A 20,867-nucleotide genomic window follows, 5' to 3' on the forward strand; every position below is an offset into this window, starting at 1 on the left:
CCAGCCCACACATAGCTATGTTCACCAACTCATCAACTCCACCGGCCACAATCTTCCCCCCAGCTTTGGCTGCATCTGCCCTAGGTGAGTGAGCGCTTATTGTCTCTTTTCCCCTTGAAGGTATCTTCCTCTCCTTAGATTTTGGACTAGCTGTGGTACAGGAAAGGATTCCCAATCCAGACCCCAAAGGAGGATTTTTGGATCTCGCGCAAGAAAGAATTTAGGGTGAGTCTGCAGTAGACAGTGAAAGCAAGTTTATTAAGAAAGTAAAGGAATAAAAGAATGGCTACCCCACAGACAGCGCAGCCCAGAAGGCTGCTGATGGCCCATTTCTATGGTTATTTCTTGAGTATATGCTAAAAAAGGAGTATTCATGCCTCCCCTTTTTAGACCATATAGGATAACTTGCTGACGTTGCCATGGCATTGGTAAACTGTCATGGCGCTGGTGGGAGTGTAGTAGTGAGGACTACAGAGGTCACGCTCATCCCCGTCTTGGTTTTCGTGGGTTTTGGCCGGCTTCTTTACCTCAACCTGTTTTATCAGCAAAGTCTTTATGACCTGTAATTTGTGCCAACTTCCTATCTCATCCTGTGACTTAGAGTGCCTTAAGTGTCTGGGAATGCATCCCAGTAGGGTTCAGCCTCATTTTACCCAGCTCCTGTTCAAGATGCAGTTGTTCTGGTTCACGTGCCCCTAAGAGCTGTCTGCTCTACAACTCAGTTCTATAATGAGAGTTTTAGAAAAGTCACGTATTTGAAGTTTGTGGGGTTTTTTTTTCGTTGTAAGGATGGAAGAAACATGCTTTACAGCTTTGTATATCCCAGAGAAGAAACCAGAAGCCTTTTGAAGTATTTTAATTTTACATGAAATTTGGTATATTAGAGGTTTCTCTTGTTAAATGTCAAAAATACAACTCAAAATTGAAACTACACTGCTTCACATAGCTGGAATGTCCAAGTGTGGAACGTGATGGAGACATAGCCTTACCCGGGACAAACAATGTTACCAGGGCTCTTTGTTTTTGTGAGTCAAGGTCTCTGTCACCCAGGCTGGAATGGAGTGACTTGATCACAGCTCACTGCAGCCTGGATCGCCAGGGCTCAAGTGATTCCTCCTCAGTCTTCTGAGTAGCTGGGACTACAAACTGCCCTCAACCTTGTTAATTCAAGTTAAATAAAAAGGCTATGTAGGCCGGGCATGGTGGCTCAAGCCTGTAATCCCAGCACTTTGGGAGGCCGAGACGGGCAGATCACGAGGTCATGAGATCGAGACCATCCTGGCTAACACGGTGAAACCCCGTCTCTACTAAAAAATACAAAAAACTAGCCAGGCGAGGTGGCGGGCACCTGTAGTCCCAGCTACTCAGGAGGCTGAGGCAGGAGAATGGCGTAAACCCGGGAGGCAGAGCTTGAAGTGAGCTGAGATCCGGCCACTGCACTCCAGCCTGGGCGACAGAGTGAGACTCCATCTCAAAAAAAAAAAAAAAAAAAAAAAAGGCTCTGCGTGTTTGTGTCTGTGTGTGTATAGTACATGTTCACATGCAGAAAATGCAGGAAGGATAACTGCTCAAATAGTCATTAACTGTGATTGGTACTGGAAGTTAGGTCAGAGTAAAGCAGGTAACAGAAACTTTCACTGTACACTTTGTGTAATTCTGTACTTTTTAAAAAGTGAACTCGTATTATTTTGATTTAAAAAGCATAAATGTGGAAAGTTTCAGTGTTTATAAGGGAAAGATTCAGTTACATGGAAAAATCACTACATGAACCATCTCATTCCTGTATATACTAGATTGATGAAATGTTATTACAAATAGAAAAACCTCAGGACAATGTGCAAGTTAGATATCCAGGGAGGTATGCAGGAGATTCGAGGGACAGGAGGGCATTACAAAACGTTGCCTTATAGCTCATACATTAACATTGTTTATCTTGCTGAAATACCATGTGGGTAAAAGCAGGCAGCATGTATCCTGATAGGAGGTGAATGAACTTGGCTGTCATACCCGTTTCCCAAGGGCAGGATTCGCTACACACAAGATTGTAACAGACCTTTAAGAGGGAGGAAGCCTGTAATCCCAGCACTTTGAGAGGCCGAGGCAGGCGGATCACGAGGTCAGGAGATCAAGACCATCCTGACTAACACGGTGAAACCCCGTCTCTACTAGAAACACAAAAAGTTAGCTGGGTGTGGTGGCACGTGTCTGCAGTCCCAGCTATTAAGGAGGCTGAGGCAGGAGAATCACTTGAACCTGGGAGGCAGAGGTTGCAGTAAGCCAAGATTGCATCACTGCACTCCAGACTGGGCGACACTCCATCTCAAATAAAAAAGGAGGAGAGGAAGCTCCCAAAAGCAGAATCCAGGAAGCTACTTCTCCACAAGGAAGAGAGAGCTAAATAGAATGCAGTTCAAAGACGGAGAAGCTGTTTCATATATGGAATGGTTACAGGAAGGATAACATGGAATTAAAGAAGCAGGAAATTGAAAAGGAAGACAGAATGTGTGCATAAACTGTGTCATTTCTACCACTTCACTCCAGGGTGAAATTAGCAGGATACTTAGAGAACAAAAGCATCTCTCATCTCTCCCTCATCAGTCACTTTCATTATCTCCTGTTTCTTCCTTATTGAAGTCCACCCTTGCTTCCTTCCTCAATGGCCCACCTCCCCATACATCCTTAACCTAAAGCTCCATATCCCAACACATGCAGGAACACACAGACCCAGAATTACATTTAGTTCTGAATTCTCAGGGGTCCAGAGGAGACCTTTGAGTTTTGTGCATTCCTACATCTTGGTAGATTGTAAAATTTCAGTGTGCAATGTCTACTTCATTTGCATTTATGGATATGCTAGTTAGCAGTCATGAAATATGACCTTAAAATAATGTTTTCTGTCTGTTGTGCTCTCTTAAGGGTCTGAATGTGTCTGGCTGCATGAGGTCGGCTAATCAAAGAATCAGGGTTTGTTGCATTTCCTTTATTAATACCACATTTACTTGCCTAAGTAGCCTACTCCTGCTGGATGATGTCATCCCTGCATTGTTTCTGTTTTTCTTCTTAGTTAAAATTTCCCAAACTGTACTTCACAGATGGTAAACTATTACCCCAGGTTCCTTCCTCTCTGCTTATATTTTAGTCTCCCTTAGTAATTTTCTTTTCACTCTTCTATTTTAGGTTAATCAGATTCATCTTGCTTGATACGTCTTGTCTGAATAATCCTGAGATTCTATTGCTAAGTACGGTGTTTATTGCCATATACCTCTGGTATCCTCTATGAGGTTTAAAAATGACTCTTTTATGACTAGCTTGTAAGGGATGTTTATGAATGGGTGTTGAGTTCATTTTTTACATCCTTTCTGCACCAATTGAGCAACATACAGTTTTTCTTTTTTACTTTCTCAATTTTGTGAATTACATTAACATTTTTTCCTAATACTATATCATTATAAAGTGGACCAAATTTGATGATGATGTGTTTTTATACATTTATTGATTCATTTTGTAAATATTTCATTGAGTTTTTTTCATTTATATTCATAGATAAGAATATATTTTCTTTCTCATAATATCCTTGTCAAATTTTTACATTAGGAAATAGCCTGCCAACATGGACTGTGAAACTTTTCTAAGATGCACATTTTAAGGCAATATCTTCTCCTCTACAGATTGCTTTACCTAGGTTCTAAAAGTTCTAATTGGTACTACTGCTTTTCATTGTCATTCATTTTAAAATATGTTCTACTTTTCATTATAATTTATTCTTAACTGTTATTTCCATTGTTTTTATTACATGCAAATCCAAAGGATTGTGATTATTACAATTATTATTTTGCCACCTTTTTATTATTGACTTCTAATTTAATTGCAAAACAGTGTGCATGATATTAATTTTTGGCATGGATCAGACTGCTTTTGTACTTTAGTAAGGTATCAATTGTTGTAAATGTACCTATGTTTGAAAATTATATTTTTTTGGTTGGTTTTAAGATTCTAATACTCATATCTCCTAGATGAAGCTTGTTAATTCTGTTGGTCAAATGTTTCATATGCTTATTTATTGTCTAATTGAACTATCATTTTCTGAGCTAGGTATCTTAAAATCTTCCCCTATGATTATAGATTTATTAATCTTTCCTTGTAATTCTACCCATTTTTACTTCAGATATTTTTGAGACTACATGGCCAAGTGTATATATTTCAATTATTTTATCTTCCTGGTGACACTCTCCTTTCATCATTATGTACTGCCATTTATTCTATTTTGAGTAAAAGCCTCAATATTTTGCTTACTATTAAAAGAGATAAGGAAACTTTATTTTGGTAAAAATGTATTAATTTTTTTAACATTATTTTACCTAAAAGTTTTAGGTGACTTTAATATTTCTTCTAAATCTAACAAGATTTTAATTTTTAAGGCAGACTGAGAGTCTGTATTTTGATAGGCAAATTTTATCTATTTACATTTGCTGAGATTACTGATATGTTTGGACTTTTTCTACCATGGTATTTTTTGTTGGCTTTATGTTCATGATGCTTTTACTTCGGCTCTCCACCTTTTCTTTCTTACCATCTATTGAACAAAATGAACTTTTTTGGTCTTTTTTTTCCTCTAGTGCTTTGAAAATTGAATACCGTGCTTCTAGCCCTTTAGTGCAATGATTTGCAATATGTGGTCCCCAGATTGGCAGCATCAGCATCTCCTGGCATTTATCCAAAAGTCAGGCGATAACAAATGCTGGTGAGGATGTGGAGAAATGAGAACCCTTGTGCATTATTGGTGGGAATGTTAATTAGTAAACCACTATGGACAACAGTTTGGAAGTTCCTCAAAAAACTAAAAATAGAGTTTCCATATGATCCAGCAATCCCACTGCTGGCTATATGCCTCCAAAGAAGGGAAATCAGTATATTGAAGACATATCTGCACTCCTATGTTTGTTGCAGCACTATTCACAATAGCCAAGATTTGGAAGCAACCGAGGTGTCCATCAATAGGTAAATGGATTTTTAAAAATGTGATACTTATACACAATGGAGTACTATTCAGCCATAAAAAAGAATTCTATCATTTGCAACAACATGGATGGAACTGGAGGTCATTATTTTAAGTAAAAAAAGCTGGGCACAGAAAGACAAACATCATATATTCTCATCTCTTTGTGGGATGTAAAAATCAAAACAATTGAACTCTTAGAGACAGAGAATAGAAGGATGGTTACCAGAGGCTGGGTTGGGGGTAGTAAGGGCACATTGGGAGGAGGTGGTGATGGTTCATTGGTATAAAAAAAAATAGAAAAAGTGAATAATACCTAGAGTTTGATAGCATAACAAGGAGACAGTAGTCAATAATAAATTAATTGTACATTTAAAAGTAACTAAAAGAATATAACTGGATTATTTGTAACACAAAGGATACATGCTTGAGGTAGATACCCAATTTTCCATGATGTGATTATTACATATTGCATGCCTATACCAAAATATCTCGTGTATCCCATAAATATGTACACCTACCATGCACTCACAAAAATTAAAAACTTAAAAACATAATAAATGATGCTGGAAAAACTGGATATGTGTATTCAGAGGGATGAAACATCTAGTTTCATCCTATCTCTCAGCATACACAAAACTCAAATCAAAGTAGATTAATGACTTAAATATAAGACCTGAAACTATGAAACAATTAATACTAGAAGAAAACACTGGGGAAATGCTTCAGGACGTTGGTCTGGGCAAAGATTTATTGAGTAAGGCCTCAAAAGCACAGACAACAAAGGCTAAAATTGGGAAATGGGATTATATCAAGCTGAAAAGCTTCTGCACAGCAAAGGAAAGAATAAACAAAGTGAAGAGACAACCCCCAAAATGGGAGATAAATATTTACAAAATATTCAACTGACAAGGGATTAATAACCAAAATATGTAAGGAACTCAAACAACTAAATAGCCAAAAAAAAAAAAATTTTTTTAAATGGGCAAAATTTCTGAATAGACATTTCTCAAAAGAAGACGTACAAATGGGCAACAAGTATATGAAGAAGTGCTCAACATCACTAATCATCAGAGAAGTGAAACTCAAAACCACATTGAGGTATCATCTCACCCCAGTTAAAATGACTGTTATCTGAAAGTTACAAAGTCTAGCAAGTATGAGGAGAAAGGGAAACACTTATACCCTGTTGGTGGGAATGCAAATGAATACAGTCACTATGGAAAACAGTATGCAGGGTCCTCAAAAAGCTAAAACTAGAACTGAAATGTGGTCTGGCCATGCCAAGGCTGGCTATCTATCCAAAAGAGAAGAAATCACCATATTAAAAAGATATCTGTGCTCCCATGTTTATGATAGCACTATTCACAACAGCCAAAATATGGAATCAACCTCAGTCCCCATCAGCAGAGGAATGGATAAAGAAACTGTGTATATATACACAATGGAATTTATTCAACCATAAAACAGAATAAAATCCTGTCAGTTTGCAACAACACGATTGGAACTGGAGGACATTATGTTAAGTGAGATAAACCAGGCTCAGAAAGACAAATGTTGTATGTTGTCACTCGTGGGAGCCAAAAGAAAAAATGGATCTCATGCATTTACTCCTGTGAGGAAGTTTTATCATCCTCCACTGCCTTTTATGTTAGTTTCTTGTTTTTAAATTTTCACCCTACTGGAATAGTTTAAATTTAAATCCCACTGCCCTGTATTATGAGGACTTGAGGTTTTGGTGTATCATGGATGACAGATTTTTATCTACTCTACAACAGGCAGAAGGCAAACTCTCTTTGCTTTTTCCCAACACTGGTAAATGAAGTTTTTTATAATTTGCTCTTTGTGGACATGGAACCCATTCAAATATGCTAAAACGCAATTCCTCAGCTCCTAAGACCTATATCCATGTCTGTGTTCCCTTTGGGTCGGCATGGTGTCAGTTCAGACTTAACCATTCTTATTTCAAATTACCTGTTTGCTTCTGACTGTTGCAGGGGTGGTGGTGGGGGGGTGCCCCCTTTTTTGAGTTAACTATTAATTTATTTTTTTCTTACAACTTCTTTGATTATTTGTATTATTTTTATAATGGATGGTATCCTTTACGCATTACCATGCTCCATGAAGCCCATTAATATTTTGCAAAGTCTGATGGATGCTATTTAATGGGCTCCCAACACATTGTCTACTGAGGTAGAATCTGCTTCTGGCCTGAAAGTCACTCTTGTAATGAGTTATAACCATTGTCTGAGTAAGTTTTTTACTTTACAAAATTCTGTCTTGTATTGTCAGCTACTATTTGGAAATATTTCATATCCCCAAATTGAATGATCATATTTTCTGTTAACAACTTGTTATTCTGTAGGAGTGGTGCTTCCCCTCCCCCAAAAATGGTGTCCTGCATTTGAGATGTCACTAGCTTTGCTTTCTCTATTCCTTCTTGAACATTTTTCTACTCCCCATATCACCACCTGTGCCTCAAAACATCTGACGGTTTTCCACAATTCCTTTGTTCCCAGCTTTTAATCCCTCAGCTGGGCTCCCACCTGAATTCATTAATGTGGTTCCCCATGAATCTCCAGATTTCTTCTCATCTCGTCTGCTCCTTTACAAGCACTCAAGAGCCTCAATTTCTTCACTGTTCTGTCACTTTGAACTCCATGCATCGTTAACTCAGCAGCCAGTTTCTGCGATGCCTTTCAGCCTTGTATACCCCTTGAAGTTCAAACATTGGTAATTCCAAATTTGGGGTGAAGTTAACTGAAGCTGAGAAGAAACTAACTGAATAAAACAAAATGCAAAAAAAAGGGAAAATGATAGAATGAATCTGGGAGATTAGTAAGGATGGAGCAATAGGCTAAAAGGTGATAAGTGGGATTTGGAGAGAAAATTGCACTTTAATCAAATGGATGTATAGCTTCCTAAAACAATACCCAAATATAAGAAAATTCTGTAAGTAGCCAGTTATTTCATTAAAGGAAGGACAATGTGTGTGTGGAGGGGGGTGTCTCCAGAGTGAAGATATGCCTTATTGCAGATGTATTTGCAAGGAAAAGTTTTGGGGTCACCTTTATTTGGAGACATTTCTCTCAAGCTGGTTTGTGTATTTACTATCTATAGCAGAGATATAACAGCACGTCTAGGTCTAATTGAAAAGGTATTTCCAAAATAGGTCATTTGAAATGAGAGTATTTATGGTGGCTTTCTTTGGGAAACAGCCATTCCATTGTGATTTTCTTTTCTTTTTTTTCTTTTTTGTCGCCTAGGCTGGAGTGCAGTGGCATGATCTCAGCTCACTGAAACCTCTGCTTCCCAGGTTCAAGTGATTCTCCTGCCTCAGCCTCCTAAGTAGCTGGGATGGGATTACAGGTGTGTGCCACCACACCTGGCTAATTTTTGTGTTTTTAGTAGAGACGGGGTTTCACCATGTTGGCCAGGCTGTTCTGGAACTCCCGACCTCTGGTGATCCACCTGCCTAGGCCTCCCAAAGTGCTGGGATTACAGGCGTGAGCCACAGTGCCAGGCCCTCATTGTGATTTTCTTTACTCCTTTCCTAGTGTTTTGAGTGGAAAAAACCCAAATGATTTTGTTTTCTCTAATATTCCAGTAACTCATAAAGTTTATTATGCATTTTAATAGGGCTGAGATTTAAGATCTTGGAAGTAGAATGTTAGGAGTGAGATAAGCTTCATAAAAACAAAGACCTCAAACTGTCTAAGGAGATGCAAGTTCATAGCTAATCTAAATGAGATTTCTATTTAAAGTACTTCAATACAATATTATAATGCTTGTGGCCATGCTTACTGGAAAGGTGTTGGTGTGGCTGTTTCCATTAAGTCTTATCTTAAATGTTTCATTATTTTATACACAATGGCCACTGTGGTGCAGGAGGTCCCTCTTCATATACTTTTCTCATTGATGATCAATATTTAGGTTTTCTTTTGTGCTTAGAAATTGCTATTTTGATACACACTCATTTTAAATTATTTTACCTGATTTTACCCTTAAAGAGAAGGATAAAGTATAAAGGGAAAATATGAAGCTGAGTCTTTTTAAACCTGGATCATGTCTCTCCACACTGTAAGAATAAAATACATGAGCCAAATCAATCTTTTTGGAGTTGTACATTCAAGAAGCACAAGTAAGCCAGCAGTCTGCCGTTTTGAGATCCCTCGAGGGTCATCAGGCTTTTTGGGTAGTATCATATTTTATTAATTAGACATTTACACTGAAAAGGATGTTCCAGGGCAGATCAGGTCCTTTTTTATTGTGTATATGAAAGAACGTGGCTGCAGCCATCATTTGTCTGAATCGTGGCTGCAGCTATAGTGTGTGATGTTCATGCTTGTGATCCTGCCCCTCTGCTGTCAGCAGGAAATCTTGGATAAAGGGGACCTTTCTGTAGCTGCTGCATGTCAGGCAGGTTCTTCCCATTGCTGTAGTTCACAGAAGGCCCAGGGCCTCTAGGAGGCATGGTAAAGTTGGGTGAAAGAAATATCACTGGATGGAGAATCAGGAACTTCGATCTCTGGTTTCAGATGGGCCAGTAACTTGCTGTCTGATCTAAGCAATCCACTTAACCCCTCTGAGCCTGGTTTCTTTCTCTGAAAAATGAGAGGACCTGGACTTGGTAAGTTTCAGTTTGGGGAATAAGAGGGCTCTAAAATTACTAGGTTGTGAATAAGATATCCACTTGTCCTAACATTTATCAAACTCTTTTGTAACACTTATGTTTGCCAGGCACTGTTCTAAGTCTTTAACAAAGATGAAGCCGTTTCATCCTCAGATGACACTTTGAGGAGGTATTATTATCATCTCCAGTTTATAGATCCAGAAATGTATGACCAGAGATAGAGCTGGGATTCAAACTCAGGCAGCGTGCCCTCAAGCCCATGCTTTTAAATATTGGCATGCGTTAGCATCTGACTCATCTAGAACACATCCTTTTTCTGGTGGGCTTCATAGAGGAGCATCACAATTACTGTGTTGTGGAGGAATCATTACTACAGAAAGAAATGACATTCAGGAGATCTGGCTTCTTCAATGATTGAGAACGGTGGAGTCTGTTTTGTGAGCTTCATATTGAAAAGCTTTACAAAGCACGTATTTTATTCTTCACAAAGTTCATGGGAAAAAAAAAGGCATAGAGAGTCAAAGGAAAAGAACAAGGACACCTGGGGGTTCGGCTGCAATTAGAGCAGAAGAGTGCTTGTATCTGGAATCCTTAGATGTCTGATTACTGGTTTTGCTTATGTGTAAATAGAAGTTGCTGTGCTAAGCAGAAAATAATTGTAATAGATTCATTTAATCATAACGCTGCAAAGTTTCACTTGTTAGAGCTTCAAACTTGCAGATAAAGCTTTCCCTGGGGCAGCCAGTCTGATTGTAGTTGCTGTAACTGACCTACTTATCAGCTTTTTCAAAAGGTGGCTTAAATGCCTCCCAGGATACAGGAATACACAGAAAACCTAACAGGAGTAACTTTCCATAACTCATGATTCACTTTTAGGGCATTTGGGGGCCATGTATCTTATGAGGTAATCTTGTTCATGCTTGCAGTTTTCACCTAGACATGAGTCACAAGATTAATTCTTAATAACTCAACTAAGAATTCTTAATAGTGGGGTGACTAGAAGATTTCAAATCCAGAGGTATTTTTTCTGGTAGAGTTTGGTTAGGTATATATGAGCAAGAGAGCCCACCACCACTTTTGCGCTGGTTGGTAACCCAGAAGTCATATCCTCTCTTGGGCCCTTGACGCGTTCCCCTTCTGGTTGGGTTAACGGTGGAGATAAAAGGAAATGACATTGGCTTTTAATGCAAATCGTTATCTCTTCACAGAAGTGAGTCAAGAGTTTGAAGTTGTGTTAGAACTATCCGTTTCTTGATCTGTAGAAGTCACCTAATGATGGTAAAAAGTAAGGTGGTTGGGAAACGACTGTATTTTATGTAAACTTGTGAGACTGGACCTCAGGTTGACAGACTGAAAGGCTGCTCTTTCAATTGACAAACTCTCAAAGGCACTGGGGGCTGTGGAGTCCCATCTAGAATGGATTCAGGAGGCTGAAATCAACCCCAGGATTAAAACCAAAGTGGCCTTTCTGAAATATCCTGGAAACCAATCGAGATCATTCCTCTATGGTTGACGCAAGTGAGTGAGAGCAAAGAAAGTGAAAAGTTATGAGCAAAAAACAAACTCCTTTTTTCCTTTCCTGGAATTCATATTTCCTTATAGTTCCACAAGCCTGATCACATCATCTAGTTTTTCTCTTTCATTTTTCTTTTCTTTGCTTTTTTTATCCTCCCTTTGTCTTCCCTGTTTCCCGTATTTTTTTTATTTCCCTCTCACCATCTGCCACCCTCCCTATCATTCTTCCATTCTCTTCTATCTAAAATTCTTCAGCTTTCACCTAAAACTCAGTGCTAGGTTTGTAACTAGAGTCTCTGGTGGACATGTTTCTAGGTCAGGGTTTCTATACATAACCAGATGCCTGTGACTTCTTAAGGATTCTCTATGTTTGCTGTGCCTTTGAGAGACCTTTTATTCTTGGTTCATATACTATGGCCTATCCAATAATGTTTTATTCTACTTTAAAGTTTTTCTCCAAAACCAGAATATTTATGAGAATCAGTAGAGACCAGAAAAGTGAGGCAAAGATTTGGAGAGGATTCTAATTAACCTCCCTTTGCTTTATTACATTTTCATGGAACAAATCAGGGTCACCTCATCTTTTGGTTCCAAAATCACCAGGTTGGCTTTTCACAGAAGGGCTCAGTTATCTTGGTTCCTTGAATGCTTTCTTAATGGCCCCATTGCCCAATCCTTGCCCTCTTTTCATTGTGACCTTCTGTTTTATATAATGGCTATTGAGCCTAATTAAAGATTGTATTTTTTCTTCTCATTTCACATCACGGCCTTGGTGAATGTATTTTATTGTCTCAAATGCTAGCCAGTCTGGGAACAAACATGGCATGCTATTTGAAGTTTTCATTATGGAAGAAGGTCCGATGTTGATTTTGGGGAAAGAAATCCTGGTGGGATGCTGACTGACCGCATCTAGAAGTGACAGCAGCAGAATTTTGCATCTGGGATTCATCAGCCATTTCTTACCACAATGCAGAGATCTAAAGCCAGAGTAGTCCATCCTTCTCTATCCTTCCCTGCACATTCATAATCTCCATCTCCAATCAAACCACTGAACAGTTCACCCTATGTGAGGTCTCTCTTCTGTATTTTCGATATCTTCCCAAAACTCGGTTTTTCCTTGTGCTGGCTTGTCTGGCCAGTGCAATAGCTTCATATACTGTCTTAGCTTTCTAAAGTACTTTGTAACTTGCAATTCAATGGTATGGAGCTATTTTCTCCAGTAGGAGCAGCTGAAGAGGTAAAATGAAATTAACAAAAACCTTAACAATGTCAAAGGATGACAGGTTTCTGTATGTACTCCCTCCAAAAGATCCAATATGAAGGAGGAAAGACCAAGCTGCAGTTGTTTTTCTGAGAAAGGCAAAGAGATACACCATATATGTAGGTTGAAATAATAAATCTGTTGAGATTAACCATGCAAGGTTTCTTCTGATCAGCCTGTTGCTGTTTTAAAATATCAATAAATGGCTGCATGGCATAAGAGATGCAGGAAGATAAGAGTGAGAAGGCAGACAGTAGTTTCACTGCCCCACTGCCCCTTCCTAACCTTGACAAATGTCCTTTGAATGACCTTGATGCAGTTACCACTGTTGTCATTGTCCTCTCTGATGAATTGTTTTTTTTTTTTACTTTCAGCTCGGGGACCTGCTTCACAAGTTACAGTTTGTCCTGACGTATGTGGCTCCTTGGCAGATGGCTTGGGGTTCTTCGTTTCACGTGTTTGCTCAGCTCTTTGCCATTCCTCGTATCCTTTCTGCTTCTATTTTCACCCTCCAGCTGAGATTCACATTTTACGGAAGCAAGCTTTTCATTGACCCCTGGCAATAAAAAGATTGTAAAATCTTTAAGATTACATTTTAATGGGGACATGAAGAGGCACTTTGGATCCCTTTAGGCCACTTAGCCTTAAAAGATACTTCTTAATTTTGAACTCTTCCTGCTTCCTAATGCATATTCAGGAGTTACTTTTATTTTTTTTTTCTGGTCCTTCCATTTCCCATGCCCAGATCTGCATTAAGATACCCTGTCTTTTAAATGGAAAGTTACTGCTTAAATGATTGAGTCACCTTGTGCAAAATAGTGCAAATACATTTGCTGTTATTAAACATTGTGGATAGGGTTGATGCATTCAATACATTTTTATCAAGTGTATATTATTTTATAGTATGGTTATCATATTGTACTTCAGTGATGTTCAGAAACCCAAGATTAGGTACAAACAGCATTTGGAAGACTAACAACTTAAATTATGGTCTTTTAGTGGCTATTAGGCAGGAAGCCTTGGTTTCCATGTGTATTTTACAGTGTTTACATAATAATTTTAATTTACTTCATAACAAATTTTGAGATGCTCCTTCTAAACATCACTTTGACATTGATAGCTAAGTTTTATATATGTGCACATGTGGGTAAGGGGAAGCGGAGAGAGAAATTGCTTTAAAAATACTCTCGAAGAAAGAGATTAATTAAAATTTGACTCAGACCTAAAATACGTCCTCAAAGGTTTTCCTTCCCACTGAATTTAGAGTTTTTAAACCTGTGTGTTTCCCAGGAAACAGGGACTACTTGCATCAGAATCCCTGGAGGAACTAATTAAACTAAGTAGATTCCTGGGCCCAGCTCATACTTTTTAAATCAAATTTCACGGGCCGGGATCCTGGAGTCTGTCTTTTCACAAGCTTTCTTGGTGATTCTTATGCCATCAGTGTGTGTGAAGCACAGTTCTAAACTCTGGCAATCCATCAGGGCTGCTGTTAGCTAACTTGAATGACCACTCAGCGCTCTCTTCCATATGAAATTTACATAAGGCTCATTAAGACAATTCTTAAGGAATCTCTAGGATCTTAACTTGGTGTACAGGAATGGAAACATACTTAGGATAATCCTTGAGTAATAATATATTTTATATTTTGAAAAATGATTTCTTCCAGGCCCATAACTTTTTTTTAAAAAAAGTTAAGCATACGAAGAGTGGATCTCACAATACACATTGTTCTATGTTCCTATTCTTAGATGTGCATTAATATTTCTAAAGTGTTTCAAGGTCATTTGGCAGAACAAGCTAAGGAAAAATTATATATATATTTGCAAAGCCTGAGCTTGTGCTCCACCCTTTCCCTTTAGCTGCAGTCACTTTCTATAAAGCCAGTAATTTCAGTTTTCCAAATAGAGTCCTTTAAAACAAAAACAGGTGAAATATTGAGTTGATTTTTAATCTCTTTCTGACGTATTTCTAAAGTTTCCTTTTTAGAATTTAAAGCATGTTTATTCAATGAAAATGATTAGATTAACGCAAATTTGTTGTTGAGGAGTTGCACCAAGAATTTAAAACTTGAAGTTATAATTCCTGATGTCATAACTTTGGACTTGCATCTGTCTGTAGCATTTCTTGTTGATGTTTATGCCTTGTTAGGTGAGTTCAATATTACTTATTATTCCTTGGAGTTCCACGACTGAATTAAGACTGTTCTGGGAACCATAATTTTCAAATACTTGCCCTATATTCGTGTTGAGGGTTCACACATGAGCACATGGTATTTGGCACTTAATAAGTCCTATAAGAATAAAGACAGCATTAGGATTTATCTCAGCTTGTGCACAGTGAGCATTAAATTTAAATACTTTCACGATGTATAGACTAATTGCCTTACAACATGGAAACATTCGAGATGCAAATTTTATTGGGCATTTGGTGGTTCCGTTTTAGAACACTCAGTGGACCCCCTTGTTTTGTTCCTAAGCCTGGCCCTGTTAGTGACACCCACTTCCACCCCTTCTGCTAAGATACAGAGCCTTCAAATTGACCTCCCTGGAGGCTGGCCACTGACAGTATCTTTACCCTCTCCCCCGTACCCATGGACACCCCCTCATCCTTCCTCAGTTGTAAAGGAAGATATTTGTTCCTTGGAGTCCAACATCATGCTGTTCAAACTATAATCAGATAAATAGTTGAAAAACTGGATATACATGCCACCCAGACAAAGCTATTAAGTTATTAAGTGTCAACCATGGATCTTGGCTAATTTTGAAATGTTAATTATTTTATCACTCTATTAAGAAGCTGTGGGCTCCATATCAGCATTGAAAAGGGACTAATTTGCTCTGTTTTGGAATTGAATTAGCTTTCAGGCCAGCAGGGCACTGTTTGGTAAATTGCTTTTTCTAGTACTAGCATGTTTTCTCCCTCCATAGCCTCTGTTAGCTTCTGAGCTTGTAACCTCCAGGGAAAGATGAGAATATTCACCCTTTTAATATGTGTAGAGACCATGCAAGACCATTGTCTTCTAATAATTAGATAGACTTAGCCAGATTCTCTATAGTAAACCCAGAGATTGGGAGGGCTGCTTTCTACTTGGTGCATCCTTTTGCACTTCTAATGATTTTTTAAAATCTTTTCATAATTGATGCTTTCTGGCTGGGCACAGTGGCTCACGCCTGTAATCCCAGCACTTTGGGAGGCTGGGGAGGGCAGATCATGAGGTCAGGAGATTGAGACCATCCTGGCTAACACGGTGAAACCCCATCTCTACTAAAAATACAAAAAAATTAGCAGGACGTGGTGACAGGCTCCTGTAGTCCCAGCTATTTGGGAGGCTGAGGCAGGAGAATCACTTGAACCTGGGAGGCAGAGGTTGCAGTGAGCTGAGATGGGGCCACTACACTCCAGCCTGGGCGACAGACCGAGACTTCATCTCAAAAAAAAAAAACAAAAAACAAACAAAACAAATAATAGATGTTTGCATTTTAAGTGTGCTTTTGAAGGAGTGATCATCTACCCCTTAGGTTAATCTCTCAGCTGTTTCTCTTAGAAATAAAGTGGGCTAGCCGGGCACGGTGGCTCAAGCCTGTAATCCCAGCACTTTGGGAGGCTGAGACGGGCGGATCACAAGGTCAGGAGATCGAGACCATCCTGGCTAACACGGTGAAACCCCGTCTCTACTAAAAAATACAAAAAACTAGCCGGGCGAGGTGGCGGGCGCCTGTGGTCCCAGCTACTCCGGAGGCTGAGGCAGGAGAATGGCGGGAACCCGGGAGGCGGAGCTTGCAGTGAGCTGAGATCCGGCCACTGCACTCCAGCCTGGGCGACAGAGCCAGACTCAGTCTCAAAAAAAAAAAAAGAAATAAAGTGGGCTTTATGCGCCTACTCCTCTTAGTAGCTCTTCTTTCTTGGCGCTGTCTTGCCAGTAGTAGTGACAGCCTTTCCTATTTGCCCAGAGTGTGCTATAATTCTTTACTGATCTTTCCTGAAAAAAAGGTCCTCTTTATTCACTGCCACACTCCCTCTAACCTGTTAAACGTCATTTCCTTTCCTACCACATTGAACTTTATTTTTAGACTAGCACGGTTTCCTCACTTCTTAAATTTTGGATAATTGTTTCTGGCATTTAAAAAATGTACAATGTAATCTCTAGGGAAATTTTAGAATCAAAAACAAGAACCAATCAGCCCCCCTTTTAATATGTGTAGAGACCATGCAGGACCCCTGTGTTCTAAAAATTAGACAGACTTAGCCAGATAATCACATATTAGCACATCTGCCCAGCCCTGGCTCCACTTGGTTTTGTCCTGGTTCCTCTGCAAGCCTCATCACACCCTCTGTCCCCTGATGTGGGGACTTCTCCCTCTTCCTTTCTTCTCAACACAGCCCCTCAGAAAACTCCAGCTCTGACCTCACTCTGCTTTCTAATATTTTTTTCAATACCTTCACGCAGTGATATCTTCCGTGCAATTCCCTTTTCTTCCAATGACAAGGAGCATAATAGCTAATATGTTGTGTTTTGTGGCAGAAGTATTTAGGTATTTTCAGCTTTCAGAAGAGGAAACTGATGGGTGATAATAGATATTACAGTAGCGTATTGTTCTGTAGTTCTCTATTTGAACCTAGGTCAAAATAAAAAGAATTGGATTTAAATTGCAGCACAATAGAGATCTTTTTGATACCTAAACAATTCAACATTGGAATGTATTATTAGTGGAGGATGTGACATTTTACTCCTGAAAATGCTTGGGAGTAAATCGAAAGTTTAAAAAAAAAAAAAAAGTCACTCTTGAAAAAAAAAATCATGATTTTTTTGAGACAGAGTCTCACTCTGTTGCCCAGGCTGGAGTGCAGTGGTGCAATTCTAGCTCACTGCAGCCTCAAACTCCTGGGCTCAAGAGATCCTCTCACCTCAACCTCCTGTGTGGCTGGAACTACAGGTGTGCACCACAATGCCCGGATAATTTTTTTTTTAATCTGATTTTAAATCTACTAAAATGTATGTGAAAGTGTGGACAGCGCAAGACTCGCTCCTGTTTTATATCTTACATATAAATGGGACTATTAGGGAATCCCTACTTCCATCCCCACCCCTTTATCACATAATTTGTTTAACGTTATGTTAAACCACTTAGAAGTCTGAGTTACTTCTATATTCTTGATAATGAAATGCAGAGTCTTCCTGTCTGTGCCAAGCATTTCCTTTTTACTCTGTGCCAGAACTTTTTGAACATGGGTTACAGAAATAAGACCCCCTTAGTTCAGCAGTGAGAGAGATACAGCTGTCAACAACTTCCCAGCAGAAGACAAGCCTTGTAGGAGGTCAGATCAGATCTGCAGTAGAATGATCCAAGTCCTAATACCTACCCTAGGACCAGGAAGGATGTCCATATTACAGGACCTGGGCAATCTGGCTCTCCACTGACTTCTGCCACCCCCATGGATTCTGGCCAGCAGTTCTCTCTTGCACTTCCAACCACAGGCCCCACAGAACCTCTGCACCACAATGATGGTGAGTGATTGGCAGCTGGGAGTCTCCAGTGATGGAGTGAGACCTGAAGGGACCAGCTTGCTCAGAGAACTGTTGCTTCTGGCTCCTCGCCACTAATCACCAAAGATCCGATGGGCTTAAGCCAAAAGCAACAGACATGCTAAGTTTAATATTGAGCAGTTACCTCTTTGATCAAGCAAGGTGTGTGAAATTAACACATGCCAGTACATGAGAAACTCATGTAAGAGTGCCTATAGAAGCAACTTGGCCCACAAAACACTTACTTCATGTGCATGTGGTGTTCTTTGCTTAAAAACTAGATATGACTTGAATTGAACCAATGGTGTTCAATATACAGTATCTGTTTATCTGCGTATGCATCTACCCAGGTAGATAGATGGATAGATATTTCGAACAGTGGGAAAACATTCTTCAAGAAACAGATGCTACCTTCCCGAACAATTCTATTATTTGTTTTCAAAAAGTATCGTCTAATATTAATTATTTACAAAGCTACTTGATACTTTAGTAAATGTACCCTAGTGTGTTTTGTTCAGCTAATAATCTTAGTAAAGAGAAACTGTTCTTTTCAATCCTTAGATATTAAATCTTTGCCATGAATCAGACTAAGACCGCTGAGATTTTTATGAGAATCATTTGGTTTACATGGTGGTAAAATGAGACGTAGCAGGGTACTACTGAAAGTTTTATGTTTATAAATCTATACATAGAGAGATTAAGTGTGTGTCCTTTGTTCTTTCTTTGGTGGAAAAAATGGCTTTAGTGAAAACTCATCAAAATTTGAAATAATATTTTAAAAATATAGGAATAATATTTTTTTTTGCCTTAACTCAACATTCTCAGATTCTGCCGTGCTTTTCTTTCAGACGATTGCCACGTCAATCTTTTCTACCCCATTGAGCCCATTTCTTGGGAGTGTCATTTTCATCACATCGTATGTCAGGCCAGTGAAATTCTGGGAGAAAAACTACAAGTAAGATCCTAAAATCAGTGCTCAATTCCTTTTCTCCAGTGTGCGCTTCAGAAGGTTCCTCTGCCTTCCTCTGTTAGAGGGTCCCTGGCTCCAGGTTTCCCCCGGCTGTGGGGCCAGGCCAAACCTGTCTCTTTTGATGACTTCCTCCGTTCAGTGACTCAGCTCTTGGGTCTCAGGGATCTGGAAAGAACATGACTGATTTCAAATTAGCCAACGAATGCTAGTCCGGGTTTCATCAGTTGTGAAGGAAGAGTTATCACTGCCAAATTTTCGTAGGTGACCTAAGGGAAGGTTGTTTAACAAGCCACTGGTAATGTCCTTTGATATGCCAAGATGGTCCCTGGATGGCATCTTTTTTTCCTGTCTGTAGCATCGCTTTTATGAGCATTCTAAATAGACAGTCTTGTATAAGTGGGCAGCCATCACAGATGTATGGAAAAGAGATCACCAGTTTTTCTGGGTGCCATAAAATTTGTGGCCACTATTTGGACCTGTCATAAATTTCCTTGAGCAATTGGTGATTGATGAAGTAGGAATGTTATTCCTACGGGAAGGTTTGAAGAGAGAATTGATGGTTCACCAAGTAATCCTAAAGACCTCTTCATGATTTGTGGGGGGAGGTCTTGAGAATAGCTAGCAGGGAAGGAAAGCGTGTGTCTTCAGCAGTCTTCAGCTGGGACAGAGAACTCTGGATTGCTCCATGTGTTACAGCACGTCTTCCATTTCAATCTCCTCTGCCCTAATTTATTAACCATACTTGTGCTATTTATTACTTTTAAACCCTAATCCTTTTTCCATAATTTATTCACATTTTGCAGAGTGCTAGCATTTTACAGTGTGTCTTTTATGTCTCACAAAAGCCATCATTAAGTTAGACCCGTGGTTTCACGCTTCTCCCGAGAGATGGTTTATAAAATGTGCATCCTTCTGGCACAGGTGTGTGGCTTAGGGATTAGAACACAGCCTGCCTGAGTTCACACCTCATCCCTCCCACTTAACATTGATCATTTCAGGCCTCCTTTTCCTCACCTGTAAAATGGAAGTGAAATCATAGGACCTACTTCATAGACTTGTGAAAAGAAAATGAATTAACATACATAAAACACCAAGAACAGGAGCTGCCACAAAGTAAGCACCACGTGAGCCTGGGCTAGGATGATTATTCTCCGACTGCTCTGCGGGGAAGTTCCTGTCCCAGCTTGACCCATGCTAGTGGGTGTTTACCATGACTGGGGGGATCTCCTTCGGACAATCTCACGTTTAGGGGTGCCCTGGTGAAAACTAATCAAACCAGTGAGCCCTACTTCCGGCCCGTGAGGAGTGGAGGGAGGTCCCTCAGGTTTCTGGCAGATTTCTTCTAAGAGATGTAGATTTTGCAATAAAAGTAAAGTTGTCTTGAAATTCACACATAACAAGGCTGCTCATTTGCATTTGTCTAAAGAAACATGCATATTTACAGAGCCAGAGAGTAAAAGAAAACTACCACAGTTGGCTTCTCTTTAAGCTTTTTTAGGAGAAAACAATTTGGGGGACCTTTTAGGCGTTCTGAAAGTCACGCTTCTGGAAAGTGCAAATACTTGTAAATAAGAGGAGGGGCATTTTCTCATGCTTTCACCTAAACAGGGAAGGAAAATACAACATATTTAAAACTTGGTCAACGTATTTAAAACTTGGTGCTCAGTACAAAAGGTTTCTTTTTGCCTCCTGTTCTCAGATAGGGAATCAGTCTTTCTGGCATGGGAAGATTCAATAGAAGTAAAACACCTCTCAGTTGAGTCGGAAAGGATATTAAGTGGAAAGGGGAATCTTTGTGCAGAGATGACCTTGGAGGGAGGCATTCTAATACCTGCGCAAAAGGAGTTAGGTGTTTTGTTATTTAGTCTCCTCACTTCCCAAATTCAGCCATCCTTTTTGAGTGAGGTGCTTGGGTCTGAATTGTCAGTTTATGTGGGTTACTCAAATGTATGGGCTTCTAGAGCA

The 20,867-nt window shown here is 39.4% G+C and overlaps 1 protein-coding gene across 17 annotated transcripts in view; it reads left to right on the forward strand.

Moving 5' to 3' along the window:
- The window catches only part of PCNX2 (pecanex 2), a 309,218-nt gene that overhangs the window by 183,334 nt on the left and 105,017 nt on the right, over positions 1-20,867 (forward strand). For 16 of the 17 annotated variants that reach the window (XR_012414710.1, XM_015440348.4, XM_005539760.4 and 13 more), the window contains 2 exons: positions 12,780-12,888; positions 18,758-18,887. Coding sequence is in view for 16 of the 17 variants with exons in the window: in XM_015440348.4 (XP_015295834.3) it covers positions 12,780-12,888; positions 18,758-18,887 (239 nt within the window). In the remaining variant the exon portion in view is untranslated. The remainder of the gene's footprint in view (positions 1-12,779; positions 12,889-18,757; positions 18,888-20,867) is intronic. The other variant, XM_065545159.1, reaches the window with a different exon arrangement.

This window comes from Macaca fascicularis, chromosome 1 (assembly GCF_037993035.2).
Source record: "Macaca fascicularis isolate 582-1 chromosome 1, T2T-MFA8v1.1".
NCBI classification, from domain to species: domain Eukaryota; kingdom Metazoa; phylum Chordata; class Mammalia; order Primates; family Cercopithecidae; genus Macaca; species Macaca fascicularis.